Consider the following 14,621-nt stretch of genomic DNA (forward strand, 5'->3'; position numbering starts at 1 on the left):
ACCTGGGAGCATTTAAAAATCCCAAAGCCTAGATCACATCCTGAACCAATTAAATCACAATCTCTAGGGATGCAACTCAGGCATCAATATTTTTTTTAGACATCCCCAGGTAATTCCAAAGGGCAGCTAAGGTTAAGAATTACAGGCTTAGGGACCACAAAGATAGAAGAGGTGAGCCCAAAGGATATGGCTTCAACTAGAACAACTTTCTTTGACAAAAAGATATGCAGGTCTAAAACCGATACACCGTTCACTTTATCTGCATTTTCCCATCTTTTCCTACTGAGATCTTGACGTACATTACTATAATTATGAGTTACTTGAAGGCAGGAGACAACTTTGGCTTATGTCTGGTTTTTAGATCCTCATCAGATAAAATCTCTTGTACCAATCTTTGAACTCAATTGAATGGAAGAGAATTTGGCAGAGGAAGAAGCGAATGACAGTGACTTCCTCCAGATCACTCAGACTCCTGGAGTGAAGGCATATTCCATTTCTTAAAAATTTATTTATTCAGAGACACAGAGGGAGAGAGATAGAGACACAGGCAGAGGGAGAAGCAGGCCCCATACAGAGAGCCTGACGTGAGACTCAATCCGGGGTCTTCAGGATCGCACCCTGGGCTGCAGGCGGCGCTAAACCGCTGTACCACTGGGGCTACCCTGGCATATTCCAATTTGATTCTCCTCCCACTTTACCTCAATTCCCTCCCTGCATGGTGCCCTTGGCTTTTGCACCACTATGGACTGAGAGAGTCCATTCTCTGGGAGAGGCTCCAGCCCCTTCTAATATCTTCTTGGAAGATCTTATCCCCCCATAATTTGGTTCTGGGCCATCATTAGTTGAAAATTTAGCACCTAGGTTCTTCCGAGGTATCTAGGCCTTCCTCTCTACCACCACCTTTGTCATTTCATTATTTTTGGTGGCTTCAATATCTTGTAGCATCCTGAACAGTTCCTGGCCTTCCTCACTTCCACTGAGGTTTTTCCCTACTCCTTAGCCATTCTTCTTCCTGTGTCATACCTTCAACTTGGTTACCATCAATACCTGCCACCCTTCCCAAATCTATTCTTTTATTGTCACCTCCTCCTCCATTCAGCACCCCATTCCAAAAATTCTTCAATCCCACACACACTTTTCATCCATCAGATCTCTCACTCTTCTTTGATATTTGATCACCTCAATTTTTCACTCCCCTCATTACCCATTGTAGATCCCAAGGTTCCACACTATCATCACCTCTCAGCCCTTGCCTCTCTCCTTCAGACACAGGTTAGCCCCAGTTAAACCCAACTATGCCTGTTCCACACCCGCACTCAACAGCTGAATGTGTCTGAGGAAAAAAAACACACAGTCATATTGACTGGTCTCACTTCCTTTCAGCCCTCAGTATGGCCTGCAAGCTCACATTTCCCCAGGCAGTTCACATTCCCCAGTCTGAGACCACAGTTTCACAAGATGATGACCTTCCTTTCTATTCAGTAAGAAAACAGAAATTTTCAGAAGAGAACTCTCTCCTGGCTTCATCCCCAAATCTACGAGGCCACCTGCATCTTGGCTGTATTTATTGCCTTCCTGTTACTGCAGAGAAGCTGACCTGCTCCCAGCCCCCACCCTATCCCTATATTGGGATCCTGTCCCTTCTCACCTCTCAGAAATGGGACTCTTGAAATTAACTGCTATTTCTCCTGCACAGTTTCCCCCTCTTCACTGAAACATCCCCATCATCATACAAAGATGCTGTACTAATATAGCTCACCTTTCAGAAGAAAAAACCCCACCTCATTTTCTACTCACCCATGTATACAGTGAAAGCACAACATTCAGAATAGTGGATATCCCTTGGCACGAGGGGAGTTACAATTGGAGAAGAATATACACAGGGAATTCTAACAATAGGAGGAAGATTTTCTTTCTTTCTTTCTTTCTTTTTTTTAAGATTTATTTGAGAGAGAGAGAGTGAGAGATAGGGGCAGAGAGAGAGACTCCAGCAGACTCCCTGCTGACTGAGGAGCACAATGCAAGGCTTGATCCCAAGACCCTGAAATCACGACCTGAGTGGAAATTAAGAGTCAGATATTTAACCAACTGAGCCACCCTAGGCACCCCAGGAAGATTTTCTTAAGCTGCATGATGTTCATTAAATTACTTTGTAATATATATGCACCAAGATTAAGAAACCCTGTACTAGACCATCAACAACATTTGACACAGATGAATATTCCTTCCTCCTTGAAATGCTTTCTTCACTTTAATACTCTTTCTTGGGGCGCCTGCCCGGGCCGGGGGGTGGGGGAAAAAAAAATACTCTTTCTTTTCTTTTTTAAGATTTTATTTGAGGGGGATCCCTGGGTGGCTCAGTGGTTTGGCACCTGCCTTTGGCCCCGGGCGTGATCTTGGAGTCCCAGGATTGAGTCCCACCTCAGGTTCCCTGCATGGAGCCTGCTTCTCCCTCTGCCTGTGTCTCTGCCTCTCTCTCTCTCTCTGTGACTATCATAAGTAAATAAATAAAAATTAAAAAAAAATTTATAAAAGAATTTATTTATTTATTCATGAGAGACACACACAGAGAGACAGAGAGAGAGAGAGAGGCAGAGACACAGGCAGAAGGAGAAGCAGGCTCCATGCACCGGGAGCCTGATATGGGATTCAATCCCGGGTCTCCAGGATAGCACCCTGGGCCAAAGGCAGGCGGCAAACCGCTGCGCCACCCAGGGATCCCTACAAATTCTTTTAAAAAAAGATTTTATTTGAGAGTGAGAGAGAGAAAAGAGAGAGAGCACGAGAAGGGCAAGAGGAGAAGTCGGCACCCCGCTGGGCAGGGAGCTCAGACATGGGGCTGAATCCATGGGGCTGGATCCCGGGATCCAGGGACCATGACCTGAGCCGAAGGCAGATGCTTAAACCACTAAGCCACCCAGGTGCCCCTTTAATGCTCTTTTTTTTTTTTTTTTTTTTTATGATAGTCACAGAGAGAGAGAGGCAGAGACACAGACAGAGGGAGAAGCAGGCTCCATGCACCGGGAGCCCGACGTGGGATTCGATCCCGGGTCTCCAGGATCGCGCCCTGGGCCAAAGGCAGGCGCTAAACCGCTGCGCCACCCAGGGATCCCTAATGCTCTTTCTAAAGGAGGTATTTGTATGCCCCAGTTCCTTATTTGCTGCTCCTTCTGTCTTCACTGACAGCTCCTACTTCTCTTCCAGACTCCTCCATATTAAGACGGCCTGGGGTGAGGGGACGCCTAGGTGGCTCAACAGTTGAGTGCCTGCCTTCGACCCAGGGTGTGATCCTGGAGTCCCCAGATCAAGTACCTGTCCGGCTCCCTGCAGGGAGCCTGCTTCTCCCTCTGCCTGTGTCTCTGCCTCTCTCTCTGTGTGTCTCTCATGAATAAATAAATAAATAAATAAATAAATAAATAAATAAATAAATAAATAAATAAATAAAACGTTAAAAAAAAAAAAAAACAGAGAGGAGAATGTCTTTTTTAAAGAAAGACAGCCTCGGGACCTCTTCCTTCTCTGTAATCCAAGCTCCCATTCTATCATTGCCCCTTGACTAGCTCCTTTTTTTTTTTTTTTTTTTTAAGATTTTATTTATTCATGATAGTCACAGAGAGAGAGAGAGAGGCAGAGACACAGGCAGAGGGAGAAGCAGGCTCCATGCAGGGAGCCCGACGTGGGATTCGATCCCGAGTCTCCAAGATCGCGCCCTGGGCCAAAGGCAGGCGCCAAACCGCTGCGCCACCCAGGGATCCCTAGCTCCTTAATTGGATTTTCTGCTTCCATTTTTGACTGATTCAGTCCTTCCTCTGAGTAGAAACTAGAGTGATCTGTTAAATTACTAGATGATATTGCTCACTTTGCTCAAGCCTTCTGATGGCTACCATATATCTACTTAAAACAAAATCCAAAATACTCACATTGGCCTGTGAAGCCTACCTGATCTTGTTCTTCCCTATCTCTTCAACTTCATCTCCTCCCACCTTTTGCCTTGCTTACTCTGCTCCACCCACTCTGGCCTCCAGCTGTTCTCTTAACTGCTATGAATTTAACATAAAAATCCAATTTTCTCCTGCCTCAAGGCCCTTGCCCTCTTGTTTTTCTCTTCCTGAACTCTGCCTCCAGTCATCTGCACGCCTGTTCCTTTACATCATTTATGTCTTTGCGTAAATATCACTCCACAAGGAGGCTTTCCCTCATCACTTGATTAAAAACAGCACAATGGGGGATCCCTGGGTGGCTCAGTGGTCCTGGGTGGCTCAGCGGTTCAGCGCCTGCCTTAGGCCCAGGGTGTGATCCTGGAGTCCCAGGATGGAGTCCCCACATGGAGCCTGCTTCTCTCTCTGCTTGTGTCTCTGCCACTCTCTCTGTCTATCATAAATAAATAAATAAAATCTTAAAAAAAAAAAAAAACAGCACAATGCCTGGTATTATGGTCATAATGCATGGTCAAGATTCAGAAAAGAGCGGCTCTTGTAATTAAATATTTCACTGTGGAAAAGTCTGCCTTTCACACCTTCATTCTGCCTGAAAACCCTGCCTATAAGGGATATATAAGCAAAAACGCTTTGGGAACAAAGAGGAGGGAGGAATAATTTTGACATACATCCCAGCAGAACTAAAACCACAGAAACCACCAAAACTAAACAGAAGGGAAAATTTATTTAGCCTTGGAAAGCTAGAATTTTTGTCTCTCACTCTGATGATAAATGGCAGAGAGTAAGTGCAGCATATGGTTCCATGTGGTGAGTATGGAATGCACAGGGATATGAGGGTATAAAAAAAATTCTAACCAGCTTGATCCTGGTGACAGGGCAGCCTGTAAGCGGTATTGAAATACTCTGAGAAAGCTGAGATTGACAAGCCAGAGATGAATGATACTGAATGTAAAGTGGCTTTCATTTCCTTACCTCTTCTGCCTTGCTTCCTTCACCTGCAAGAAATCCTTTCAATCTCTTTAGGTCAAAATTATGGCCATGATCCAAGGCTCAACACTCTGGACTCTGGACTTTTCAGATTAGCACCAGTGGGAAGTAACTTCCCTGCCACTTATCACTTTTGCCCTTGCACCTGGAGCTTTTGTTAACTATGACACCTTACCTTATCAGACTACTGGTGGGGATCCTATATTTATCTCCATGTTTCTTTTTCTTTTTTTTTTTTTTTTTATCTCCATGTTTCATTGACAAATTCTGAGTAACCGGTAAAGTAAGTAACCTGTAAAGATTATTGAATGAATAAGAATCTTACTTCACTCATTTCTTTCTTCCCTTTTTTTTTTTTTTTTTTAAGATTTGATTTATTTATTTGAGAGAGACAGAGAGCACACAAGTCAGGGCAGGAGCAAAGGGGAGAAGCAGACTCCCGGCTGAGCATGAAGCCTGACATGGGGCTCGATTCCAGGACCCTGGGATCATGACCTGACCAGAGGGCAGACACTTAACCCCCTGAACCACATAGGCACCCCTATTTTTTTTTAAATTGACTTTATTGTGCTAAGAACATTTAATATGATATCTACCCTCTTGATAAATTTTTATTTATTTTTATTTTTTATTTAAATTCAATTAATATATATTGTATTATTAGTTTCAGAGGTAGAGATCAGTGATTTGCCAGTCTTTTTTTTAACATTTTCTCTAATTTTTTGTTTTATTTTTATTTATGTATTATTTAATTTTACTTATTTTTTTAAAGATTTTATTTATTTATTCATGAGAGACAGAGAGAGAGAGAGAGGCAGAGACAGAGGCAGAGGGAGAAGCAGGCTCCCTGCGGGGATCCAATGTGGGACTCAATCCTGGGACTCCAGGATCATGCCCTGAGCCAAAGGATCATGCCCAGGCCCAACAGCTGAGTCACCCAGGGTCTCTATTTAATTCTATTTAAATTTAATTAATTAACATATAACATATTATTGGTTTCAGAGGTAGGGGTCAGTGATTCATCAATCTTATATAACACCCAGTGCTCATTACATCAAGTGCCCTCCTTAATGTTCATCATCCAATTACCCCATCCCCCACCCAACTCCCCTCCAGCAACCCGCAGTTTGTTTCTTATGATTAAGAATCTCCTATGGTTTGTCTCCATCTTTGATTTCATCTTGTTTTACTTTTTCCTCTCTTCTCCTATGATCCTCTGTTTTATTTATTAAATTCCACATATGAGTGACATCATAGGATAATTGTCTTTCTCTAATTGACTTATTTCACTTAGCATAATATCCTCGAGTTCCATCCACATCTTTGCAAATGTCAAGATTTCATTTTTTGATGGCTGAGTAGTAGTCCATTTTATATATATATACATACACACACACACACACACACACACACACACACACCACCTCTTCTTCTTTATCCATTGTCTGTTGATGGACATCTGAGCTCTGTCCATAGTTTGTCTATTGCTGCTATAAACATTGGGGTACAAGTGGCCCTTCAGATTACTACATTTTATCTTTGGGGTAAATACCCAGTAGTGTAATTGTTGGGTCACAGCGTAGGTCTATTTTTAACTTTTTGAGGAACCTCCATACTGTCTTCCAGCTTGCATTCCCACCAACAGTGTGAGAAGGTTCCTCTTTCTCTGCATCTTTGCCAACATCTGTCATTTCCTGGCTTATTAATTGTAGCCATTCTGACTGGTGTGAGGTGGTATCTCACTTTGGTTTTGATTTGTATTTCCCTGATGCTGAGTGATGCTGAGCATTTTTCCATGGGTCTGTTGGGCATCTGTATGTCTTCTTTGAAGAAATGTTTGTTCGTGTCTTCTGTCCATTTCTTGACTGGATTCTTTATCTCTTCGAGTGTTGAGTTTGATAAGTTTTTATAAATCTTGAATACTAGCCCTTTATGTGATAAGACATTTGCAAATATCTTCTCCCATTCTGTCAGTTGTCTTTTGATTTTGTCGACTATTTACTGTACAAAAAGATTTTTATTTTTATTTTTTTAAATATATTTTTAATTTATTTATGACAGTCACAGAGAGAGAGAGAGAGGCAGAGACACAGGCAGAGGGAGAAGCAGGCTCCATGCACCGGGAGCCTGATGTGGGATTCGATCCTGGGTCTCCAGGATCGTGCCCTGGGCCAAAGGCAGGCACCAAACCGCTGCGCCACCCAGGGATCCCCAAAAAGCTTTTTATATGAAGTCTCAGTAGTTCATTTTTGCCTTTGTTTCACTTACCTTTGGAGATGTCTAGCAAGAAGTTGCTATGGCTGAGGTCACAAAGGTTGCTGTGTTCTCCTCTAGGATTTTGATGGATTCCTGTCTCACATTAGGTCTTTCATCCATTTTGAGTCTGTTTTTGTGTGTATTCTAAGAAAATGGTTCAGTTTCATTCTTCTGCATGTGGCTGTCCAATTTTTCCCAACACCATTTATTGAAGAGATTGTCTTTTCCTTTTTTTTTTTTAAGATTTTATTTATTCATGAGAGACACACAGAGACACAGAGAGAGAGAGAGAGAGAGAGAGAGAGACACACAGGCAGAGGGAGAAGCAGGCTCCATGCAGGGAGCCCAAAGTGGGACTCGATCCCAGGTCCCCAGGATCACGCCCTGGGCTGAAGACGGTGCTAAAGCCATCCTGGCTGCCCCGAAACTGTCTTTCCCATTAGATATTTTTTCCTGCTTTGTCAAAGATTAGTTGACCATAGAGTTGAGGGTCCATTTCTGGGTTCTCTATTGTGTTCTATTGACCTATGTGTTTTTGTGCCAGTATCATACCATCTTGATGATTACAGCTTTGTAATAGAGCTTGAAGTCTGGAATTGTGATACTACCAGCTTTGGTTTTCTTTTTCAACATTCCTCTGGCTATTCAGGGAATACAAATTGTTCTGGTTTCTGGTTCCATACAAATTGTAGGATTACTTATTCCAGCTCTGTGAAAAAAGCTGATGGTATTTTGATGGGGATTGCATTGAATGTATAGATTGCTGCAGGTAGCATAGACATGTTAACAATATTTGTACTTTCAATCCATGAGCATGGAACATTTTTCAATTTCTTTGTGTCTTCCTCAATTTTTAAAAAAGATTTATTTATTCATGAGAGGCAGAGAGAAAGAGAGGTAGAGACACAGGCAGGGGGAGAAGCACACTCCCCACAGGGAGCCCAATATGGGACTGGATCCCAGATCCTGGGATTATGCCCCGAGCCAAAGGCAGAGGCTCAACAGCTGAGCCACCCAGGCATCCCATCTTCCTCAATTTTTTCATGAGTGTTCTTTATTTTTCTGAGTACAGATACTTTTCCTCTTTGGTTAGGTTTATTCCTGGGTATCTTATGGGTTTTGGTGCAATTGTAAATGGGATCTACTCCTTAATTTCTCGGTCTTTTGTCTCATTGTTGGCATATGGAAACGCAACTGATTTCTGTGCATTGATTTTATATCCTGCCACTCTGCTGAATTCCTGTATGAGCTCCAGAAATTTTGGGGAGTCTTTTGGGTTTTCCATTTGTTTTTTTGTTTTTTTTTTGTTTTTTTTTTTAATTTTTATTTATTTATGATAGTCACACAGAGAGAGAGAGAGAGAGAGGCAGAGACACAGGCAGAGGGAGAAGCAGGCTCCATGCACCGGGAGCCCGACGTGGGATTCCATCCTGGGTCTCCAGGATTGCGCCCTGGGCCAAAGGCAGGCGCTAAACCGCTGCGCCACCCAGGGATCCCTGGGTTTTCCATTTGGAGGGCAGATGTCACATGCTTTGTGTGTGTGGAGACAACAGGAAACAACCACCAGCTCACAAATTATCTTGCACCAGCTCCTGAACCTCTTCTAGGCTTCTACTATAAGTTTAAATCTTTGATGAAGGCAAAACAATGCCCCCATGGAGCAGAAACAGACCCATAAATATAGAGAGCAAACTGATAGTTGCCAGAGAAGTGGGAGGCAGGGGGTTTGGCAAAGTGTGTGAAAGAGAGGGAGGAATATTGGCTTCCAGTTATGGAATGAATAAGTCACAGGGATAAAAGGTACAGCATAGTGGATATGGTCAATAGTATTGTAATAGTATTGTATGGGTGACAGATGTCTTTTTCACTTGTGGTGAGCATGGTATAATGTATGGACTTGTCCAATCATTACATCACGCGCCTGAAACTAATGTAACATTGCGTGTCAACTATACTTCAATTAGAAACCAACATAAAGGGATCCCTGGGTGGCGCAGCGGTTTGGCGCCTGCCTTTGGCCCAGGGCGTGATCCTGGAGACCCAGGATCGAATCCCACGTCGGGCTCCCAGTGCATGGAGCCTGCTTCTCCCTCTGCCTATGTCTCTGCCTCTCTCTCTCTTTCTGTGTGACTATCATAAATAAATAAAAATTAAAAAAAAAAAAAAAAAAAGAAACCAACATAAACAATGCCCTTAAGGGATAAGGCAAGGAGAGTAGCAGAATATGGCCAGATCCTCTGAGCCACCTTGGAAGGACGTGAAAGAAGATGGGCAGATGGAAGTGACTCCAGATAGGATTTAAAAACAATTATTTATAGGTTAATCCTCAGAAATTTGTCATATATGGGTATTTCCCTGAGAACAATCTTCAACAAGGCATTAAATGCACCCTATGACTTAGATGGAGAATTGTTCCAGAATAGGGTTTATTGTCCATAATCACAGATTGCAGAAATGACAGTCCATCCCCGAAGTCCTTCCATTCTCCCAGATGTCCCTTTGACTTTGACTTTAACACAGACTCTTTCTTAATCTCACTTTCTTTCCAGAGGTTGCTGCGTGCTGCTACCCACCCACACCCCCCACCCCCATCCCTCTAACCTGAGGCAGGGGAAATCCCACAGCATCCATACAATTAGGTGTTGGTAAGGTTAGTCCTTGAAACACCAAAAGAAGAGAGAATAGAGGACGCTCGTGGTAGGTTTGGATTGAATCTAGTCACTTGGAGAAGAATGTTCCTTTTCAGCTCTTCCCCTCAAGGCTGCTCTTCTTCCAGTTCATTGTCAAATCTTTAGGGGAAAGAGAAAGGAGAGAAACATTGCTCCTTCCTCACTCTGCAGTCCAAGCTTCTACCCCAATAGGTAAGCAAATTTTCACTTGTCATCCTCTTTTTGTGTCCTTCTCAGATCCCAGGTTCCCTAGTTAGGCCTGGGTATATAATCCTCCCAGTTTATTTCTCTGCTTCTTCCTGACTCCTTGGTGACTATCCCTAGAGAGCTGAGCCCCAGCATAACGAGGCTTCCAGGGCAAGGAACCAGAAGAGAGCAAGAGGTGAATCAGTTAATATTCATGCAGCAACATTTTGTGGAAGAACCTATGCTCTTCCCCATTTCTTTGTCTTCGTATCTTGGTCCTTTCCTACTCTTCAAGCTGAGATCTGGGGGAAGCAAAAGATTCATGGATTTCTCCTCTGAGGATTCTGAGCCCTCTTTCATAAAACTTAAAACCTGTATTTTCATTTTGATGAAGTTCAAATTTTATTTAAAAAATAGAAATATTTTCATTTTGGATAATTTGGATTTTTTTAGGAGTTTATGTGCTTATGTTTGTATGTTTTTTTCTAATTTTTTAAAAAATTATTTATTTATTTATTCATGATAGACGTAGAGAGAGAGAGGCAGAGACACAGGCAGAGGGAGAAGCAGGCTCCATGCTGGGAGCCCGACGTGAGACTTGATCCCGGGACTCCAGGATCGCGCCCTGGGCCAAAGGCAGGCGCTAAACCGCTGAGCCACCCAGGGATCCCCCTTTTTATTTATTTATTTGTTTGTTTGTTTGTTTGTTCATGATAGACATAGAGAAAGAGAGAGAGAGAGACACGGGAGGAGGGAGAAGCAGGTTCCATGCCGGGAGCCTGATGTGTATTTTTATAGTCACAGTGGTGACAAGGGATCACCTGAAGAGACAAAGTCAACCACTTAATTGAATAGTTTTCAATATGGGGTCTATATAGAATTGAGATTCAGTTCTAATTCATTCTTTGGCAGCAAAAATGTCTCCTAATCCTTCATCCGCTCTCATAGCATCTCACCCTTCTTCATGCCACTGTAATTAGTATTCCCTTGGCCAGACTAGAAGTTCCATGAAAGCAGAGACTGTGTCAGTTTCATTCATTTATGTATCCTGGGGCCCCGGAATCGAGTCCCACATCGGGCTCCCTGCATGGAGCCTGCTTCTCCCTCTGCCTGTGTCTCTGCCTCTCTCTCTGTCTCTCATGAATAAATAAATAAAATCTTAAAAAAAAAAAAAAAGAAAAGAAAGGAGGCAAACCATAAGAGATTCTTAACTGAATATTGCTGGAGGGGAGGTAGGTGGGGGATGGGGTAACTGGGTGATGGGCATTAAGGAGGGCACATGATGTCATGAGCACTGGGTGTTATATGCAACTGATGAATCAATCAATTCTACCCTTGAACAATAATACTAACGTAACTGTTAACTAATTGAATTTAAATATTTTTTTAATTGTTGGGTTTTTTCTTCAGATTTTATTTACTTTTTTATGAGAGACACACAGAGAGAGGCAGAGACAGGCAGAGGGAAGCAGGCTCGCTCCCTTTGGGGAGCCAGATGCAGAACTTGATCCCAGGACCCGGGATCACGCCCTGAGCCAAAGGCAGATGCTCAACCACTGAGCCACCCAGGAGTCCCCCACCCTCCCCCACCCCCGAAAATTGTTTTGAGTTAAAGAGCATCTCTTGAAAAGTAGTTCAAAACAGGGTGAAAAATAGGGCAGAGAAAACTCAAAGCCAAGAGGAGCTAAGGAAACATGGTTAAATGGCATGTGGTATCCTGGGTAAGATCCTGGGACAGAAAAAAGTCACTGGGCAAAAAGTAAGAAATCTGAATAAAGCAGACTTTAGTTTACGAAAGAAAGAAGGAAAAGAAAAAAGAAAGGGGGCGCCTGGGTGGCTCAGTGGTTGAGGTCTGGTTTCTGCTCAGGGCGTGATCTGGGTCCCGGGTTCCCTGCGAGGAGCCTGCTTCTCCTTCTGCCTGTATGTCTGCCTCTGTGTGTGTGTCTGTCATGAATAAATAAAATCTTGAAAAAGAAAAGAAAAGGAGAAATGAAATGCAGAATCATAGGCCCCACCCCATCCTTCCTAAATCAAATCCTGAGATTTAACAGGTTCCCCCGGTGATATGCATGCACAAGAAGATTTGAAAAGCACTAATATTTCCGAGGAAAAAGACTTGAATGGCAATGAATGCGTACGAGGGAAGAGAAGCTTCAGGTGACCCCGCAAAGGAAGATAGGCAGTTGGAGGAAAGAAGCTTGAGGATTTCTCTTGCAGCACCTTGCGCTGAACCGGCGAAGGAGCGGGCTGCGCGGCTCTGGCTCGGAGCTCGAACACCGGGAGGAAGGAGAACAGCACAGGTGGGCCTGAGGCCTCAGACAAAAGGACTGCTACCGCTCTCCTTCACCACCAGCTCCGCATTCCCTCGCTCCCCCTAGGGACCCCAGTTGCCCAGTCTTCAGGCTTCCAGTCTCAATAATCGGGCCAGTCGGACCCAGCCAAGCTCGGTTTGATTCGGCCAGGATCGGTTGCTAAGGCCTGGAGCTTCCGGTTGCGGGGGAAATGACGTCACGTCCAAAAGGCGGGCCCACCAGGCCTCTCAGTCCTCCGGATTGGCTGCCCGGAATATGATTCGACTCGCAGCCTGGCGGGCTCCAGCGCTAGCTGTCATTGTCCCCAGGTGCTCCTGGCCCTCGACCGTCCTCTCCGCCTGGAGCAAGACTCCCAGGATAGTACTCAAAGCACTTGGCTCCGAAAGAAGACGTGATTCAAATGGTCTGGCTCTTGCTACCAGGCCAGGCGTTCCGGCCGCCCAGGTAGTTTTTGGCTCCGCCGGGTGTCCGTAGCTGGGCGGTGACCCGAGCCGCAGGGGTTTGTGGGATGTATAGTTCTGGAGGAGGTCTACAGTAGCTCTTCGGGGGACTGGACGCTCCAGCCGGACAGAGATCTTGGGAGGAAAACAAAAACAAAAACGACTTTGAGGACTGGGGGTCCTGGGTCCCCGCAGGACGGGAGACGACGAAAAGGGAATTGAAATAATCCTGCCATTAGCATTTTTGGGTTTTCTTTTCAGGTGCTGACCTGAAATTGATCATCCCACCCCGTTCACCAACACCGTTCACTCACTGGTGGAAGGAACCGGTCGACCAAATGGAGACGCCACCGGCCAGTCTAATAGGAGACAAGGACACCTCTCAACCGCAACAACGACGGGAAGAGAACCCCCAGGAAAACCTTAAGTCAACCACCGAGATTAGGCAGCAGCCCCAAGACTGTCCTACTGAAATCCTCGAGCTGAGAGTGAGCTCAGCTCTGGCCAGCCGAGTTCTAGAGAAACCTCAAGAGACTGAAAAACTGGCTGCTGGACTTGAAGGAGACTCAGTGAAGTCTCCTGGATCAACCAGTGAGATGCCAGAGCCCCTTCCAGCTTCTGATCTCTGGTACTGTCCCGACGGAAGCTTTGTTAAGAAGATCATAATCCGCGGCCATGGCTTGGACAAACCCAAGCTAGGCTCCTGCTGCCGGGTACTGGCTTTTGGGTTTCCTTTTGGGTCAGGCCTGCCAGAGGGCTGGACAGAGATAACTATGGGGTTAGGACCGTGGAGGGAAGGGACTTGGGGGGAGCTCATAGAGAAATGCTTGGAGTCCATGTGTCAAGGTGAGGAGGCACAGCTTCAGATCTCCGAGCACCCTGAATCTCCATTCAGGCTCACACTGGCCTCCTTCACGCAGGGCAGGGACTCCTGGGAGCTGGAGGCCAGTGAAAAGGAAGCCCTGGCCAAGAAAGAACGCACGAGGGGCACAGAATTATTTAGAGCTGGGAACCCTGAAGGGGCTGCCAGATGCTACGGACGGGCTCTTCGGCTGCTGCTGACTTTACCCCCACCTGGCCCTCCAGAACGAACTGTTCTACACGCCAACCTGGCCGCCTGTCAGTTGCTACTAGGGCAGCCCCAGCTGGCTGCCCAGAGCTGTGACCGAGTGCTGGAGCGGGAGCCTGACCACTTAAAGGCCTTGTACCGAAGAGGGGTTGCCCAGGCTGCCCTTGGGAACCTTGACAAAGCAACTGCTGACCTCAGGAAGGTGTTGGCGGTAGACCCAAAAAACCGCGCAGCCCAGGAGGAGCTGGGAAAAGTGATCATTCAGGGGAAGAAACAAGATGCAGGGCTGGCTCAGGGTCTGCGCAAGATGTTTGGCTGATTAAAAGCTAAATCTTAAAAGTGACAGGCACCTGTGAATTGTGGTTTATGCTGTGAGATTTTGAGGAGACCCAGAGGGAGGGTTTCAGCTCGTGGCCCACTCCCAACGTTTGCCTTCCTGGAGAGGTAGCAGTGGTCTCAGGGCGCCTCTTTCCCTCTTTTACCATTAAAAGCCATATTTAAAAAGTGGGGGGAGTCATATGAGTACGTGTACCACATTTTGGGGTGTTTATCCATATCTTCTCCAGGACCGGGGGAGGTGGCAGGCCTTTAAGCCCCGGGAACTGCATCTCCCAGGCGCTCTCGCCGTGGCTCCCGCTTGGCGCATGCGCACGCCGTGTGGTCCCCTGTGCGTGGGAGCGTCGTCCTCCCGCCGCGCTCCCATTGGCCCGGCCTGTCCAGCCACCTCCTGTACTCAGCACCCTCCTCTCTTACTGGTCGGTAGA

The 14,621-nt window shown here is 45.4% G+C and overlaps 1 protein-coding gene and 1 long non-coding RNA gene across 4 annotated transcripts; one reads left to right on the plus strand and one right to left on the minus strand.

Moving 5' to 3' along the window:
- Positions 1-9,473: 9,473 nt before the first annotated feature.
- Positions 9,474-14,576, minus strand: LOC144317761 (uncharacterized). Of its 2 annotated transcripts, XR_013383728.1 has the most exons (3): positions 14,390-14,535; positions 12,175-12,923; positions 9,474-9,970 (listed from the first exon to the last, which is right to left on the minus strand). It is a non-coding gene; the product is annotated as an uncharacterized LOC144317761 (long non-coding RNA). The 2 variants fall into 2 exon arrangements; XR_013383727.1 differs by lacking the exon at positions 9,474-9,970 and having other exon boundaries at positions 11,239-12,923; positions 14,390-14,576.
- Positions 12,582-14,200, plus strand: FKBPL (FKBP prolyl isomerase like). 2 transcript variants are annotated; one of them, XM_077904621.1, is made up of 2 exons: positions 12,582-12,792; positions 13,050-14,200. In XM_077904621.1, exon 2 carries the CDS (start codon positions 13,127-13,129, stop codon positions 14,174-14,176), a length of 1,050 nt encoding a protein of 349 aa, XP_077760747.1. In that variant the 5' UTR covers positions 12,582-12,792; positions 13,050-13,126; the 3' UTR covers positions 14,177-14,200. The 2 variants fall into 2 exon arrangements, with proteins under 2 accessions (XP_077760747.1, XP_077760748.1); XM_077904622.1 differs by lacking the exon at positions 12,582-12,792 and having other exon boundaries at positions 12,845-13,501; positions 13,709-14,200.
- Positions 14,577-14,621: the final 45 nt, after the last annotated feature.

The sequence above is a fragment of the Canis aureus genome, chromosome 7, assembly GCF_053574225.1.
Source record: "Canis aureus isolate CA01 chromosome 7, VMU_Caureus_v.1.0, whole genome shotgun sequence".
In the NCBI taxonomy this organism is placed as follows: Eukaryota; Metazoa; Chordata; class Mammalia; order Carnivora; family Canidae; genus Canis; species Canis aureus.

Coding starts and splice junctions, on each gene's coding strand:
- FKBPL (XM_077904621.1), top strand. CDS start 13,127: ATGGAGACGCCACCGGCCAGTCTAATAGGAGACAAGGACACCTCTCAA.